This window comes from Gracilinanus agilis, chromosome 2, assembly GCF_016433145.1.
Source record: "Gracilinanus agilis isolate LMUSP501 chromosome 2, AgileGrace, whole genome shotgun sequence".
Taxonomy (NCBI): domain Eukaryota; kingdom Metazoa; phylum Chordata; class Mammalia; order Didelphimorphia; family Didelphidae; genus Gracilinanus; species Gracilinanus agilis.
The window spans coordinates 269,428,091-269,444,647 of NC_058131.1; the positions used below are offsets into that span (position 1 = coordinate 269,428,091).

At 40.2% G+C, this 16,557-nt stretch overlaps 1 protein-coding gene across 1 annotated transcript in view; it reads right to left on the reverse strand.

Moving 5' to 3' along the window:
* Positions 1–16,557, reverse strand: part of EXD3 (exonuclease 3'-5' domain containing 3) — a 269,262-nt gene that overhangs the window by 217,458 nt on the left and 35,247 nt on the right. The window contains exons 8-9 of the mRNA XM_044659662.1: positions 11,094–11,167; positions 8,444–8,482 (exon numbers count right to left, since the gene is read on the reverse strand). Coding sequence (XP_044515597.1) covers positions 8,444–8,482; positions 11,094–11,167 — 113 coding nt within the window. The remainder of the gene's footprint in view (positions 1–8,443; positions 8,483–11,093; positions 11,168–16,557) is intronic.

Below are 16,557 nucleotides of genomic sequence, written 5' to 3' on the forward strand. Positions count from 1 at the left end.
CTGTGTGACCCTGGGCAAGTCACTTGACCCCCATTGCCCACCCTTACCAATCTTCCACCTATGAGATAATACCGAAGTACAAGGGTTAAAAAAAAAAAAAAGAAGAGTCAGAGAGCTAGAGACAGAAGACCTAGATACAACCCCCACCTGTTCTATCACCCCTACTTGCATAAGTTGCTTATGCTTTCTAGGCCTTTGCTTTCCCAATTGTAAGCTGGGGGGGGGGGGAGCGGACGAGGTAGCTCCTAAAGTTCTAAATCCATGATCTTCAAAGTATAATTTGAATTCTTTCCACCCTAATTGCATTATCTTGCATTTTACCCATACCAGAGCTAACCGACCACTTTCAGGTCTATTACATTGCTTTATAAGAACTTCTGAATTTTAACTCTTGGGCTGTGTGAACTACTTTCTCATGGGCCTTAGTTTTCTCAACTATAAAATGAAGGGTTTGGCTATGGTGACCTCTGAGGTTCTTTCAGCTCTTGGGTTTTATGGTTTAGCACTGAGTTATCTAAATGATATGTAATGTCATCTATTCCCCACTCCCCCATCCTTCCAAGAGGTTTTGACCTGATCTCTAGGCTTCCTTTAATATGTACAAAGCCTCTAAGCAGATCTCAATTTCATTTGCTTTCATTTAGACTAGGAACAACTCTATAGTGATTCGAAACTTCTGCATGTGTATGAAGTTGTGAGACAGCCCACAGAATTCCACTTACGCATTTATTTTTTGTTTTCTAAGACTAAACTGACTTGAGATTCTAATTCTATTTGTCTCTGTATACTGAGAAAGTTCCCTACAAAGAACACCTGGAGAATGGTGGAACTGCATTACAGCCCCATTGATGCTCTTCTTCAACACACAGTGGAAGTCAGTGTTCACAAGAGAGGTTTAGATTACACTTTTCCATGTTTTCCAGGGTTCTGGGAACTCATCTGGCTATGAGCCAAAGCAGCATAAGTATGTTTGCAGGATCTTTCATGAATGGAAGTACCTGCAGTGATTTTCTCTCTGCTTTAATCCCTCTTGGTGCATTTCAACTCTGGGTGCTTTCTGTTCTGGTGAAGCAATGCTTGAGAACGCAGAATGAATAAATCTTGAAATTCACACTCTGGCAAACTGGCCTGATTTCCTAAATCTATAATTACAACATTCCTCAGAGATATGCATTCTTTCAGAGAGAATGAGTGAAGATTAGTTTTCTGTTTCTTACCATTTATATGACTTCTCAGTGAAGAGAATCTCACCCCTCCCCCAACCCCAAGCTTACTCACACCTTTTTGTTAACCTCTAAATAGTTGTGGATTTATTTGGCTCTCTTCCTAGCACTAAACTAGTCAAGTAATTTTGTCTAAATGCATAATGAGGCCAAGTACCCACTGTAGATAGTCCATACTCCTTTGTGAATACTGGGTACTTGCCCAATCCTCACAGAAGCCAATGTGTATCTTGTAGCAGCTCTAAGAGAGGTACTGATCTATTACAAGCTATTTAATGAGTCAGGATAATTGCTGCAGGAATGGATTGTCTCATTACTGTTGAGAGGAGAGAATGCTGAGTGAGGATTTTCAAGAGATTACAAAAGATTTGCGACAAAAGTATAAATTGCTAAGTAAAAATATCTCTTCTAAGCATGTTATATTAGTTTAAATATTTGAGGCCCCTTCTATCTTGACCATGATTTAGGAGTGATAATGACTAAATCAGCTACCTGAAAGAGTATTTTAAAATCTAGGCAAACTTAGTGCCAGTGATAGGTCAGGAACCACTTATGACCACTGGAGCATTCAAACAAACCTGATCTCTTATTAGGTTGTCTCTGGTCTCCTATAAACTCTAAGCACTGAACTAAGCATTCCCTGAGCTCTTTAATATTTACACCTTTCTAGAATTATATTCCTATCAAAATTCTCAAGCAGACTACTAAAGAGCTAGTTTATAAGCACTTAGAAAGAAAAGCAGCAATCACTAATAATCCACATGGATTCAGGGAGAACAAGTCATGATAAAATACCTGCATTCTCTTTTTTGAAAGAGTTAACTAGGGTAGGACCGAAGATATGGCACCTCTAGATCTTAACTAGGCATGTATCTCTTAAGATATTTTGGTGGACAAAATATGAAAATGTGGGGTGAAATGAGAGTACAGTTAAGTGGTTTTATGTAGCCAGTTCAGTCTCCCCAGTTGTCATTTGTGGCATATCCATCACTTAATTAGAAAAAGAAAAGAAATGGGCAATGTTGGTGATATCAGACAAACAATTCTACCTCTAAAAGGCATAGCTAAAGAAGTAAAGAGAGAAAAGAAGAGAAGAGGGAGAGACAAGGAAAAGAGAGACAGCATTTAAGTAAGCACCTATTTATACCAGGCATTAGGCTAAAAGCTGGGGATACAAATATAAGCAAGCAAGACAATCTCTGCCCTCAAGAAGCTTACATTATAATTCTAGAAGGCAACCCATAAATTGGAGCTGGAAAGTTAAGGAAAGGTCTGGAGCAGATGGCCTGGGAAGTGAGGTGGAAGCTTAATTCTGGGCAAGAGAAAACAAAGGCTCACCTCTTCGTGTCCAGAGTGGTTCCTGGGGTTGGAGTCCAAATTTCTGTTGGGGAGGAGCTGGGGATAAAGCAAAGGCTCACCTATCAGAGTCCCTGGTGGAAAGTATAGATAAAATTCTCTTCATTAGCTAACAAAAGCTGCACGAGGAGCAAATAAGCTCAAATGGGCTAACAAGTCCATCACTGAAGGCTTGCAAAGAAGTATGTGAAGAAGGAAGTTAAAACTGTTTTATCTACTTGTTGACCTACTTCTAAAGAAAGAGAAACAGGTGAAAACTACTAATATGAGGAATGATGTTAAGGCACAGAGGAGAAGTTCATAACTGAGTTTTTAGGTCCATGAATGTATATTACCAAAGGAAGTGATGAGGTTTGAACCTGAGATCCCTATAGCAAGTCTAATCTCCACTCCCACCATCATGGGATGATCTAGCACTGTTACTCCCTGAAGAGTCAAAATGACTCTCAAAATCCTCTTCTAATGATTCTATGATGCCAACAAACAACATATTTTAACATCCGAAGCTCACATCTGGCACAATTTACTTGCCACTAAACTAAAGGTTTTGTGGGAATATGGTTATATGTTTGTTACAAATTGCTGGCATCTGCCTCTGGAGCCCTCTGAGAGCAAAGCTCATGTGCTAAAATCATTTGATTTTCATGGTAAAATCATTTAAAGTAGAAAAGCAAACAAATCCATAAAGCCTCTGACTGACAATAGAGAAGCCAGAGGAGAGGCTCTGCAGGTCCCCAGTGCTGAGCTAGGTCAGCAGCTGGCTTTTGCAGGAGGCCTTCATCACTATAGTGAGGCTCTTCTGAGGCATGAGAGGTCAGCAGCCTGAGGAATGGAGCTGGTCTAGTCAAGAGAAAATGAAGGCCTGAGCCTTAGGAGGTCAGGGACTAGTTCATGCTCTGAAATGGACTTCCCATGTGAACTGGGCAGGACACACATGCTGCACACAAAATGGGAACAGGTGTTTGGGGTGCACCTTTGGTCTAAGTCCCAATGCACTCTTAAGCAATATTGAACAGCTTTGTGACTCCCACATAATTACAAACAGCAAGGACCCTTACCCCATATATGGGACTGAAATGGAGAGCATCCTGGCAAAACTCCAAAAAAAGGGATTGCATTCAGCCAGAGATTCCCCTCGAAGTCTCAATTGGATGCGCTGTTTTTCTTCACTTTGAGTCTTAAATAGTTGGGCAGGGTTCCTATACAGCTGTTCCACAGCTGCTGGGGTACAAAGCAGAGATGGCTACATTCCAAAAGCACCTGAAGAGAGTCAGCTAAGATAATGGTCAAAGGTTTGGGTTTTCTCTAGCCTGGAACATGTAAACATTAAGAATAACAAAGACAGCTTTGCAAGCAAAATCACTAGATTGTCCTTGTGCCCCAAGAAGCAGAACCCTCAAGTCACACACGCCTCATTTCCCCAAGCAGTAAGGAGAGACTGAGCGTGGGCTCTGACTCTTGTCTCAGACAACACTATAACAACAAAAATCTCTGCATAACCAAAGATGTCCGAGGGCCAACCAAGAACAAACTTATATTTAAAATTATTTGATATAACCATAGAATGTAGACAGTCACACCACTGAGAACTAAAAAGAAACTTCAAGACCCTCTGGTCCAACCCCTCAACTTGACAGATAAGGAAAACACTAAGGTCTTGAAAAGTTACAAGTATTTTCATCAAGCTCACATAGATAGGTAGCAGCAGAGCCAGAATTCAAGCTCAGATCTTCTGGATTCTTTTCACCATAATGCCACCTCTTAGTGTTAATGATGAAATTTTAATTGGTGGGAATGAGGGGAAGGGCATTCCAGAAAGAGGGAAGGGGACCAAAGGCATAGAGGTGGGAAAGCATAGGCACGCGAAGTGCTTCTGTTTGGCTACAGCAATGTGAGGAAGAGACTCACATTATGATAAATTTGGGTAATATCACAGGGGACCTTGAATGCCAGCCTGAGGTCAAATTTAATTTGGCACGGAGAAGCTAATTCACTTGTTTTTTTTCCAGGTTGTCAGACCTTCCCTTAATCATTTCCCTAACAGTGCTGGTAAGGCATTTAGGGGAGTCAGAGGCTCTCTGACAGCCCCTCCCAGACTGTAGTACAAATACTACAATGCCAGAGAAGAAACAAGGAGATTTTTTCTAAACCCTGTCTGTCTGCTAAGGCCATTGTCTCCTTCCCACTTTAACCTCAGAGGAAAGGGCTGGAAAACTCAAATCACAATCATTACTGTTTTAAATCAGAGAAAAGTGGGCCTGGAGGCATCATCAGGTATCTTGGGGAAGAAAGGGGGTTCCTTAAGAGATGTTTCAGCAAGTTCTTTCTTTGGGATCTATGCCACTGCATGCCTTCCTGCTTCCTTCTCAGCTTAGTGCCTCCTCATCCATAAAGATCAAGCAAGAGTTGCCAGTATTTTAAGACTGGTCCTTAATCTGGGATCATTGTTATTTGGTTTTGGAGATGCACACAGATGTCTTCTGCTGACACGGTGACATGTCTTGCTAATGCAGATGGGACTATGTGGATGTTACCTGTAGGTTTCTTTTCCACTCGATAATTTACTAAACACTGGGAGCCTTAAGGAACAAAACCCAGGTCTTTGTTCAGCCCAGTCAGGTTCTATCTCTCATTAGGGCCTTCATGGGGTAAAAACCAAATTTTCAACTTTCTATGAACCTAGAGGCATCTATTATCCAGTATTTCTGTTGATCTATATCATGATCTATAACACACACACACACACACACACACACACACACACACACACACACACACACACACACACCCAACAGTAACCTTTTAAAAAAACTCTTACTTTCTGTCTCAGAATTGATATTAGATATTGGATCTGAGAGAGAAGAGTGGTAAGGATTGGGCAAAGTGACTTACTCTAGAAGTATCTGAAGCCAAATGTGAACCCTGCACCTCCCAGGTCTGGCTCTCTAGGCACCACCTAATTGCTACAATAGTGATCTTTCGATTTCTTTTACAATCAAGACCAGTTTATGTTCAAGTTTAATTCTAATCTTTATATACTTTTTTGTTTATTTATGTATATTTAATTTTTTTTCCTAATCCAGAATCATGCTGATAAGGAAGTTTACAGTACAAGAATTCTGCACCCAACTGAGAGATTGCATTTTCTCTCATATAATTCTCTGGGCCTGTATAAAAGTTGGTCAGTCAACACAAGCACTTACTACATGCTAAGCACTGTGATATACAAAGAGAGGCAAAAACATGGCCTCTGTCCTCAAGTAGCTCACATTCTAATAAGGAAGACAACATGCAAACCATGTATATACAAGATTATTAATACAGAAAGGTAGATGTGTGTATGGAGAGCAAGACAGAGAGGGAGAGAGGGAGCAATACAGAGAGTCAGAGAGAGAGAGCATGAGACAGAGAGAGAGGGAGACAGATGGAGGGAGGGAGGGGGAAGGAAGGTAAAGTAAGGAGGGAGTAATATCAGAGAGAAAAGCACTAGCAAAATGGTGAGAGCAGGAGGATAGGGGATGGCCTGCTAAAAGAAGTGGGATTTAATTAGGAGTCTTGAAGGAACCTAGTGAAGGCAGGAAGTGAAGGTGAGGGGTGTAAGCATTCTAGGCATGAGGTTAAGCTAATGCAAAGTAAGGGGGTGGGGTGCTGTGTTTGCCTATCAGCAAGGCCAGAGAAGTCAGATCATAGTGTGTAGGGAGGGAAGTCAAGTATAAGAGACTAGAATTGGGAGGAATGGTCTAGGGTCTTTAGGACTTTAAATGCCAAAGAGAAAAAAATATATCTGATCTTGGATGTAATAAGGAATCATTGGAGTTTATTAAATAAGGAAGTGGAGTGGCATGATCAGGTGTATGCTTTGGGAAAATCACTTTGGTAGCTGAGTAGAAAATGAATTGAAGTGGGGAGAGACTTGAGAACCATATCTGTCCAACTCTGGGAAACCAATAAAGACCTGGGGGCCTGGAAGAATGGTGGAGCCCTTTGATAGTACAGAGAAGTCAGGAAGAGGGGAGGATTTAGGGGGCAAAGAATTTTGGGCATGTTGAACCTGAGCTGCTTAAAGAATATGTAATTTTAAATGTCTAAGAGGCAGCTAGTGATTCAAGACTGGAGCTCAGGTCAGTAGAGAGATTAGGGCTAGATATATAGATCTGAGAATCATCTACACAAAGACTGGACCCATGGGAGCTGATAAGATTACCTAAAGAGCCAATTGAGAGAATGAAGAGAAGTGAGCCCAGGACAAAGACCATGGTGAGTGGTGAAATTTGAGGTCACTGTACAGCTCTACAATCAAGCCAATCAGTCAGTGAGGTTTCATAAAAGATCATAGATCATTGCTTACATTACCTTTGCTTTTCTATTCAGCTTGCCCAAGGAATGAGAAACACACCTGCCTGAGGAATGGTTTATTTGTGATCTCAGAAGTTCTGAAAGGGGCTATTACTTCCTTCATGTAAGGTCAGAGAACCATTTCTCTTGTCAAGATCAGGGTTAGGACATATAGCTGGAAAGCTCCTTGCAGAATTTAAGAGGCTTGTGCTGATTAGAAAATTGCCAGAAAGATATGCACATTATATCACAAGATTTATCAACTGTCTCCTGTTGTGGCTACTCCAAATGAATAAAAAGCCAGTAGTTTTTTGTGAAAATAAATTTACTTTGTGGCTTCCTTGTACAGCATACAGAGAACCCCTAATTTCATTTATCTTTCATTTTGATGCTTGTGGGATATGATTTATAAGGAGCTTAGAATATTTCCTTTATGTTCATCTGGTAATGCTGTGCACCCCATGTACAAACCCATGGCTTGAAAAGAGGTATTACTCTAATCTAGGAGATGTCCTCTACTCGCTACTTAGCACAAAGTTCCAGCCCTTTCTTTTTGGTAATGGAGCCAGAACTAAGCATTAGTTTTCAGAAGGCTGAGTAAATACCAAGATTTGGAGTTTCACAACAGATGTGTCTACAGCCATTGCTACTGTGAGGGCCTTGACAGCCTCATTTCAAAGCAACGTTATCCTAACAAAATTTCAAAGTATTCTTCAGAGAAATAAACTATGTTTTTAAATATATGTGTAAAAACAATGTGTGTGTATGTGTGTGTGTGTGTGTGTGTGTGTGTGTGTGTGTGCGCATAGCAAAATGGCTTATCTGTCCAGAGGCAGAAAAGTGTTTTTTATGGACATCTTTGAAGAGGTAGATATGAATGTATGATTTTATTCATAGCTTTAAACCAATTCAGTTGATGACAAAAAATTTCAATGAGTTAAAAAGCAATAATGTAGTTTTGTCAGGTTGTGGGAATTCAACCAAAGTTAAAAATTAGATTCATTCCTTTTCAAGCCCTGATTCAAACTTTCTCCTCCATGTAGACTGATCCTATCTACTAATATTCCTTTTTAGGATGTGTAGATGTGTAGAATAGTACACATCTAAAAAGGCTGATTTGTGCCTTAAGATAGAAGTGAATAAAAATATACCTTATCATATTTCAAAGAAAATGGCATCATCTTATGGTTTACATTTTTATATAGCCAAGTAGGTTTTTAGTCTCCTCTTGCCTTATGTATCTTCACAGTAATAAAAAGACATTAAAATTCCTGCTTCTGCCTGGCTGCATATGCACACAGTTGAGATAGGACCATATATCTAGCATGCAAAAAGAGCCAGACTCCTAGGAAGCTGGCAAGATTCCTTTAGTCTGTTACATACTACAGAAAGCCCCAAATCTTTTTCTTCTATAGGCTCTGTTGCCCAATTTAACAGGTCAAAGAGAGTTTAGTCCAGGGCTCTAAGCTTACTGCTCACACATGTTTAGAGTGAATTAATTACTCAGATAGATAATGCATTCAACTCACTTGAATGTGATCTTCCCAATTCTCCTGGGTCATACTTTTCTGAAAGGCAAATAAAACAGAAATATAACTATTTTCTTAAATAAATCCTCTGTTGTAAAGGCATTAGACATGAAAGGAAATATAGTTCTTTCACATGACTACAAGATTCACAGTAATTTAGTTGAAATATATTACAGAACTAATTTTCTAATGTCAACACACAAACTCTAGACATAAGGGGAACATATCCAATTCAAAATATACCCAGTGACAATTTTTTCCTTCAAAAGAGTGGAATACAGGAATTCCAGTTTCTTACACAGTCTTTCCTCAACAATACACCAAGTGGCCAATGCCTAGTTATTCTGGGATGAGAAGAATGAATTCCAAATGAAACCTTAACCCAGGGGTGGGCATGCAGAAAGTGCTCTGGATTTAGGTACAGAGGACCTGAGTTCAAATCTTAGGTTTGCCATTTTTACATGTGTGAGCTTAGATTGGGGCCTCAGTTTCAGTTTCATTAACCATAAAATGATATAGTTGAATCAGATGATTTCTGAAGCCCTCCTCTAGCTCTCAAACTATGAAAACAGCTATTTTTTCCAAAGGGCATCTCAAATTGGCCCTCATTGTGGCTTTTTTACATATTTGTCCAAATGCATCTTGGGTTGTGATTTAGATAATACAATGAATAAAGATGAGTAAAGTAGTTTTAATTTTTCTAGGATTTTATGTAACATTTATTTTTAAATTTTTTTTACCATAAGACCATTGGTTGTGAGGTAGTTACACACTTACACACACTCATACACACACACACAACATACACACACACCCCAGAAAAACTGCTCCACTATATAAAGTAGGTCTCTTAGCCTTTTGGGGAGCCAACATTTTCACATTACTCTAATCCAAACCTGCTTGCCATGAATAATGACAGACTAATTGAGGAGACTAATTAATGCTGAAGATAACAATATTAAAGCCAAATAGCATGTTTTTAGCACAAAACAAATGGATGCAAAAGCAATTATTTACTTCTTTATATTTTTGAAACTGTTGATAAATACGAAAGAATTTGGTCTGTTTTTTTTCTTTGCTTCTACTGATATTCATCCTGGGGGAAATGCAATTACTTTTTTACACTACATGTATGTTTTATATGATTCAGGGGAATCTGCGAGATGAATGGAGACTCCTTAGGGAGATTTCTAGTCCTTTAATTTTTAAAAAAAGTCACTCACCCTCTAATGTATGTAAATGATCCCAAGTGCCAGAGGATTCAGATGTGATTTCTAGCTGAAAACCATTAGAAGAGATCATAGGATCATGGACATGGAGCTGAAAGGGATCTGAGTGACCATCTAGTCCAACCCACACAATTTACAGTTGAGGAATCTGAAGCTCATGGAGGTTCAGTGACTTGCCCAAGGTCATGTAAGTATCTGTGGTGGGATTTGAACCCAGGTCCTCTGACTTCAGAGCCAAGGCTCATTCCACGATTGTACCATATCGCTTGCCTACATCTTTGTCCTGGAAAGGATTCTGAGCTACAGATCGGAAGCACAGGGTTATTAAAAATACAGATACTTTTCCCAGGAATATGATGTTCTTCACAGGCAATGAATGATGGTCTAGAGAGCCTTTTCAAAACAACTGTTAAATTTGCAACACCTGAAAGTTGGCTTGGTGGTGGTTTTCTCTGTGTTGTCAGTTCCCCTTAGTGGCCTTCTCTTCACCCCAAAATGTGGAAGAATTATTAGGATCTGGGGTGTATTATTTTCCCCTCTACTCACAAGCCAACCTGATGTGAGCTCTTGTGACATCCACTGGGGAAGGGGAGAGGAACAGACTGCAGTCACTTGGATGTATCCCTCAGTCCACAGGGGCTCCCTTCATGTGAGCACATATTATCATCTCCAGATTATCCACACCAAGAAAGCAGGAACCAAGGCCATAGCTCAACTTATGGAGTGATAGATGTAAGGGACTTAGAGAGTATCTGGTCCAGGTACTTGGCTTTGCAGAGGAGGATGCTGAAGCCCAGAGTAGTGAAATGGTTTGCCTAAAGTCACACACCTTAGTAGCCGAGCCAGGATCTCTGAGTCAGGAAAGTAAGAGTGACCCCTGGACTCTAGGTCTTTGCTTTCTAAGGTGACATGAGGCACACACAGTCATGGCCATTTTTATTCATTTTATCTATGCAAGTATTCAACCTTTTCTTCAATCTGAAGGGAGCAGAAGTCCACATTTGGCTGTGCTATAGGAAGCAGAACAGAATGTCTTCCAAAATTTGCACCTTTGAATCCAAGTGGAAAGTGTTATCCAGAATAGCAGGCAATGCTATCTACTATACAGCAGAGGGGAGGATTTCATAGGACTCCAAAGAAAATTTGGCACAGCATTAAATGCTTATGATGGATTGACTAAAGCCAATGATAGAGATACAGGTAAACTGTATTTCTCTTCCATATTCTTGATGACTTTATCAATCAATTAATCAGCAAGCATTCATTAAGTGCCTACTGTATGCCAGGCATATATCCAATGGTCAGAAATATATGAAATTGGATTATGTTGTATTTCCTTAGAAGAAGAGAAGTAGAGGTCCTTTTTAACATGGACACAACTTCTTAGCAATAAACATCTTGCATGCGCTATGCAGGCATACCTCAACAAACCTCTTGTAGAAGAGGTACCTGAGAGTTCCAAGGTGTCGTTGGTTCATGACATTTGGGCAGAGAGCTGAAACAAAGGGAAGAAAATATCTTAGCTATATAACTTTAATTATTAGTAAACTTGTGTGTTGTTTTTGCTTTCCTCCCTTTCTTTTCTCCCAGGGAGTTGGTGGTAGGGAATGGGAGATCATTTTGCATCGAAATATCAGTGTCATCTTGGGCATGTCTCCCCCAACATTTTTTTTTTGCCTTTAAAATCCATTTTATTTTTAATAGATATTTTACTAATTACATGTAATAACAAATTTCCACATAAGTTTTTGAAATTATATGACCCAAATTGTCTCCCTCCTTCCCTTCCTTCCCCACTCTCATAGCTGGTGAATATTTGATCTGGGTCATACATTATCATGCAAAATATATTTCCATGTTATTCATTTTTGTAAGAGAATAATCATATAAAACCAAAACCCCAAAATAAAAACACAAATAAACTAAAGTGAAAAACTATATGCTTTGATCTGCATTCTGACTCCAACTGTTCCTTCTCTGGGGGTGGATAACATTCTTTGTCATAAGTCCCTCAGATTTGTCATGGAAAACTGTGTTGCTGAAAGTAGCTAAGTCTATCACAGTTGATCACTCCATAATATTGCTGCTACTATGTACAATGTTCTCCCAGTTCTACTTATTTTACTCTATATCAGTTCATGTAGGTCTTTCCAATTCTTTCTGAAATCATCCTGTTCATCATTTCTTATAGCAGAAGAGTATTCCATCACCAAAACATCCTGATTCCAGGCCCATTGCTGTATCCACTGAGCCACCTACTTGACTCCCTAGATCTTACCACCATCCCTAAGTGGCAGTAAGAACTTCTGTTTTATGTTCATAAAATTCCTTTTTCTACTCAGAATCTGTTGTCATTCTTTCTCTCTCCCTCTCTCTTACAAGCCCAAACCCTGTTTTTTTTTGTCCATATTGTGACTGACTTTTAATCATTTTACCCTCTCAGTTCTTCTTCCCCAGGCGATATATCACCCTCCATTGGCTCTCTTCCTTTTCCCCATTTGACTCCCTGAACCTATTCAATTCTACACATTCTCTTTTCTTGAGTCTCTTGCCTCCTTATACCATCAAGATTTTCCCTTGACAAACCCCAGGCTTGGATTACTCTACCATCTTCCCCCTTCTAAAGTTGTGTAGAGTTTTTTTGTCAGTGATTAAGTCCAGAATTGAGTAAGTCACTCTACTAATCAATAAACTTTGTTGGCTCCCTATTGTCTCTAAGATCATATATAAATTCTAGTTTGCAAAAACACAATACAACCTGACTCCAAACTACTTTTTCACCATCATTATACATTACCACCACAATTCTTACACTCTATGGTCTAGTCCAGTGATGGGCAATCTTTTTAAAGAGGGGGCCAAAGGGAAAGGAAATGCTCATCTGTCAGTCTGTTTCTAAGGCAACTCTTTTTAAGTTTCATTGTATTGTATCCTACTCATTGTATTCGTCAGATTAGGAATAGTGTTGTTGGGCCGGATAGAACATTTCAGGGGGCCACCTCTGGCCCACACTGTAGTTTGCCCATCACTGGTCTAGCGTGTAAATGGAATTAGCTCACCCTCATTCATTGTTTAGACTTTAGCCACCAGAAATAATGTCACCCCACCCAACTTAGAATTAAGTGGGGAGGGGGAGGTCTGTGACCCACATGTGCTGGTAAGTGACAAATCAAAGACAAGTGACTACCCTCTGGGCAGTCCAAAACAGTGTTGAGGCTGCCATTTGTCCATATGAAACTGGAGGTGGACGCAGGAAGTGAGGAAAGCTGCTATCTTTAAATATGATGGTAACTTCCTGGAGGGCTTTTGGCGTTTTGAACTTGGTATTGAAGGGTCTCTGGCAAGACCTCAGACTGCTTCCCTCTGAATTGTCACAAGGGTAAGTTAGGCTGACTTCCTTTCTCCTCCCTTGGTGTTTCTGGAGGCTCTACCCTCAGGGAGGCCTCTCTTGCCTCACTAATTGTAAAAGGCCTTGTGGCTAGAAGCCTTGTTTAATTAACCTCTGCGCCCCTCTGCTGGGCCTCTGAAACCTCCCTGGTCAAGCCTCTGATCCAGGCCAGAGTTTCTCTCTCTCATTTTCCCTACCTTCAACCTTCCTAGGTGTAAATAAACCACCATAAAAGTCATCCTGACTTGGGCCTCTTATTTGGAATTGAGTAATCGATCCCTGGTGACCAAACTTTAATATCCAGTCAAACCATAATTTTCCCATTTTCCCCTCTTACACTCGTCTGATTACTATATACAGTGAGCCGTCTCTTTCCTCAGTGGCTTGCACTGGCTGTGCCCTATATTTCCTTCTCATGTCCATCTTAGAGAATTCCTTGCTTCTGTCAAGACTCAACTCAAGTGCCACATTCTACATGAACCTTTCCTGTTTTTTTTTTTTATTAGGGTCTTTACTCCTAGACTACCTTATATTTCTTCTGTGAGAGACTGTGGCATAGGGTAAGTAAGCTGGCCAAGAATACCTAAGTTTGAAAGTCCCACCTCTGACATATACTGGCTGTGTGACACCTGGCCAAGTCATTTAACCTCTCAATAGTGTAGGCCAGTGATGGGCAAACTACAGCCTGCGGGCCAGATGGTGGGGGGGGGGCCCTGAAATGTTCTATCCGGCCTCCATACATTATTCCTAATCTGACGAATACAATGAGTAGGATACAATACAATGAAACTTCAGAGTTGCCTTAGAAACAGACTGACAGATGAGCATTTCCCTTTCCTTTGGCCCCATCTTTAAAAAATTTGCCCATCACTGCTCTAGGCAATTTTCTAAGATTATGTAAGTTGCTGGGAAGGTGCCAGCCTCTTTTGGTGGATGGAGTTTCCTCGTCTTGGAATTCCTATACCAATAAATTTCTAGGTTTCATGTCCACCTTATTTCTTTGGTATGTACTTATTATATATTTACAATATAAAGACAACTACATATGCACAAGTTGTCTTCTCCCCCTCACCCCCCCCAATAGATTTAAGCTCTTTGGGAGTCAGACCATTTCTTTTCTTTTCTTTTTTTTTTTAAATCTTTGTAACACGAGTTTCTAGCTTAGTGCCTAGAATATATATTAGGCACTTTAAAATTGCTTACAGCTTGCTTGGTTGCTTGATAATATAATGACCATATTTTTGCTTCTGCCCTTTCTGGAAGGCAGCACAATGTAATAAAAAGGATTCTCTACTTTTCCTGGGTAACCTTAGCCAAATTTTTTTTTTCTCTCTGGGTCTTCATTTACCCACAAGTAAAATGAAGGACTTGAACTGGATAGTCTCTAAGATCCATTTCAATCATGATAAATTGATGACTCCATGGGCTGGGAGTCCAGAGATCTGATCAGTATCTCTGTGCTGACAGTCCTTTCCTTATTTAATTAGGTTCATATACTAGCCTTGGACTAGCCATCTTAGACAAGTCACTGAAATACATGAAATGGACTGGGGAGAAGAGGTATCGAGACTGATTAAGACACAATTTTTGGCACCAACACTTCAAAGAACTAGGGCTAAGAATACATTTGTAGCTAGAGATTGTTCCATAGGACATACTATGGAAATTCTCTGATCTTTTCAAAGATCCTGCCCCTTCAGTCACTGTTCCGGAAGAGTTCTTAGTTATCTTAATTTGTGATTTAGTTGATGACTTTCATCATGCTACTCTCTAAGCAAAAACCATTTTCTTTTCATCAGCTTTTCAAACCGGAACATATCGTCCCTAATAACAATTTATTCCAGAATTTAACCCACTGAACCCAAACTCATTAGTCAGGCACATGCAAACACTGCCTGGGATAAGGACAAGTGCTATTGGAATGACAAGGCAGCAAGAGTACTGTACAATCTATACTTGCTTGCAAATAGGAATAAAACTTACAACTCTTGCTTCTTCCTGATCTCTGTAAGGAAAGCTTTTCTCAAGACACCTACCCTGGGAAGGTGACAAAGGTAGTCATCCTTCCTCTCAAGCACAGGCTACTCCCAACTAGGGCTGCTGACAGCAGGAACAAGGACTCCCTCTAAGCCCTTTTGCAGGCAAAAGCAGTGGCAAACTCTCTTCTGCTACTACTACTGACTGCCTGTGTTGGCTAATGGCCATGGTGAATTGGCAGTGTCTTGGGAGGCTGCCACTGTGACAATGTAGTCAGCCTCTAACTGGATTTATTTGGCCAGGGAGGGAACAACTATGCCAAACCCAGAAAAGCCCAACATGAAAATTTCTTGTTTGGGACAGGATCCTGATAACAGCCCTTAAGCTCACAAAGGCCAGATTGCCATGCAGAAGAGGCTGGCCCTTTCTCTCTCTAGGGAAGTAAGAATAAGAGGAAAAGTATCCATACTGAAATAGTTAGGATTTAGGATGATGTTAAGAATAATTTTATGGTCAGGAGACACTGGAATTAGAAAGGCTAGGTAATCTTTTCTGGGTATCTTGCTGCTTGGAATGGATTCTTATCATTCTGATATGGTCTTGAAACCTCTCTTTCTCTATGAAATCTTCACAGCCCTTTCTGTCATGTCTGGGAGTACTTAGAATAGCTGGATGAGGTATTGCACATTAGGAATCCCTAGGGAGGCTGGGGCTGGTGGATCACTTGAGCCAGGGAGTTCTGAGTTACAGAAGGGCTACTGAATCAGATGTCTGAACTAAGCCCTGCACAAGTACGGTGAACCACCAGGAAGGGGGAGGGGAAGAAGGGTGCAGTACATAGTTACTAGACTGCCTTGGGGAAGAGTGATATGGCTCAAGTCTGAAATGGAGCACAGGAAAGTTTCTGGGCCAATCAGCCTAGGAATTTGGGCTATGATATATTTGCAGCCTGCGTGAGATAGGAAGACCCTGGCTCCCCCCAAAAATAGTGCTTAAGAGTTCAAAAAACTAATCAATAAATGAACATGAATTTATTAATAATAATTGCTAGGAATTAAATAGGTCTTTCATGTTAGCAGATTGCTTTATAATATCATTAGATCCTCACAACAAACTTGTAAGGTAGGTATTATCCCCACTTAACAGATGAGGAAATTGAAACAGATTTAGTGACTTGCCCAGGGTCACACCGCTAGTAAGTGTTAGAGATGATTCAAATTCAGTCTTCCTAATTTGAAGTCCAGGGCTCTATCTACTGGGCTATCTAGTTGCCTGGAGAGGTGCTGGGGCTACAGACAAAAGCAAAACCATCCATGCTTTCAAGGAGCTTATCAGAGGAACTAACATATATATTATACATATAAGTAAATATCACACTAAATGCTTAATGAATCAAAGTAATTTTTTGGTGGGAAAGCACTATTAGCCTGGCAATTAAGAAAGGCTTATGTAAGGGAAAGTTAAACTTTGAGAAGATTAGAGACTCTAAGAGGCAGAATGAGGAGAGTACATTTTAGGCT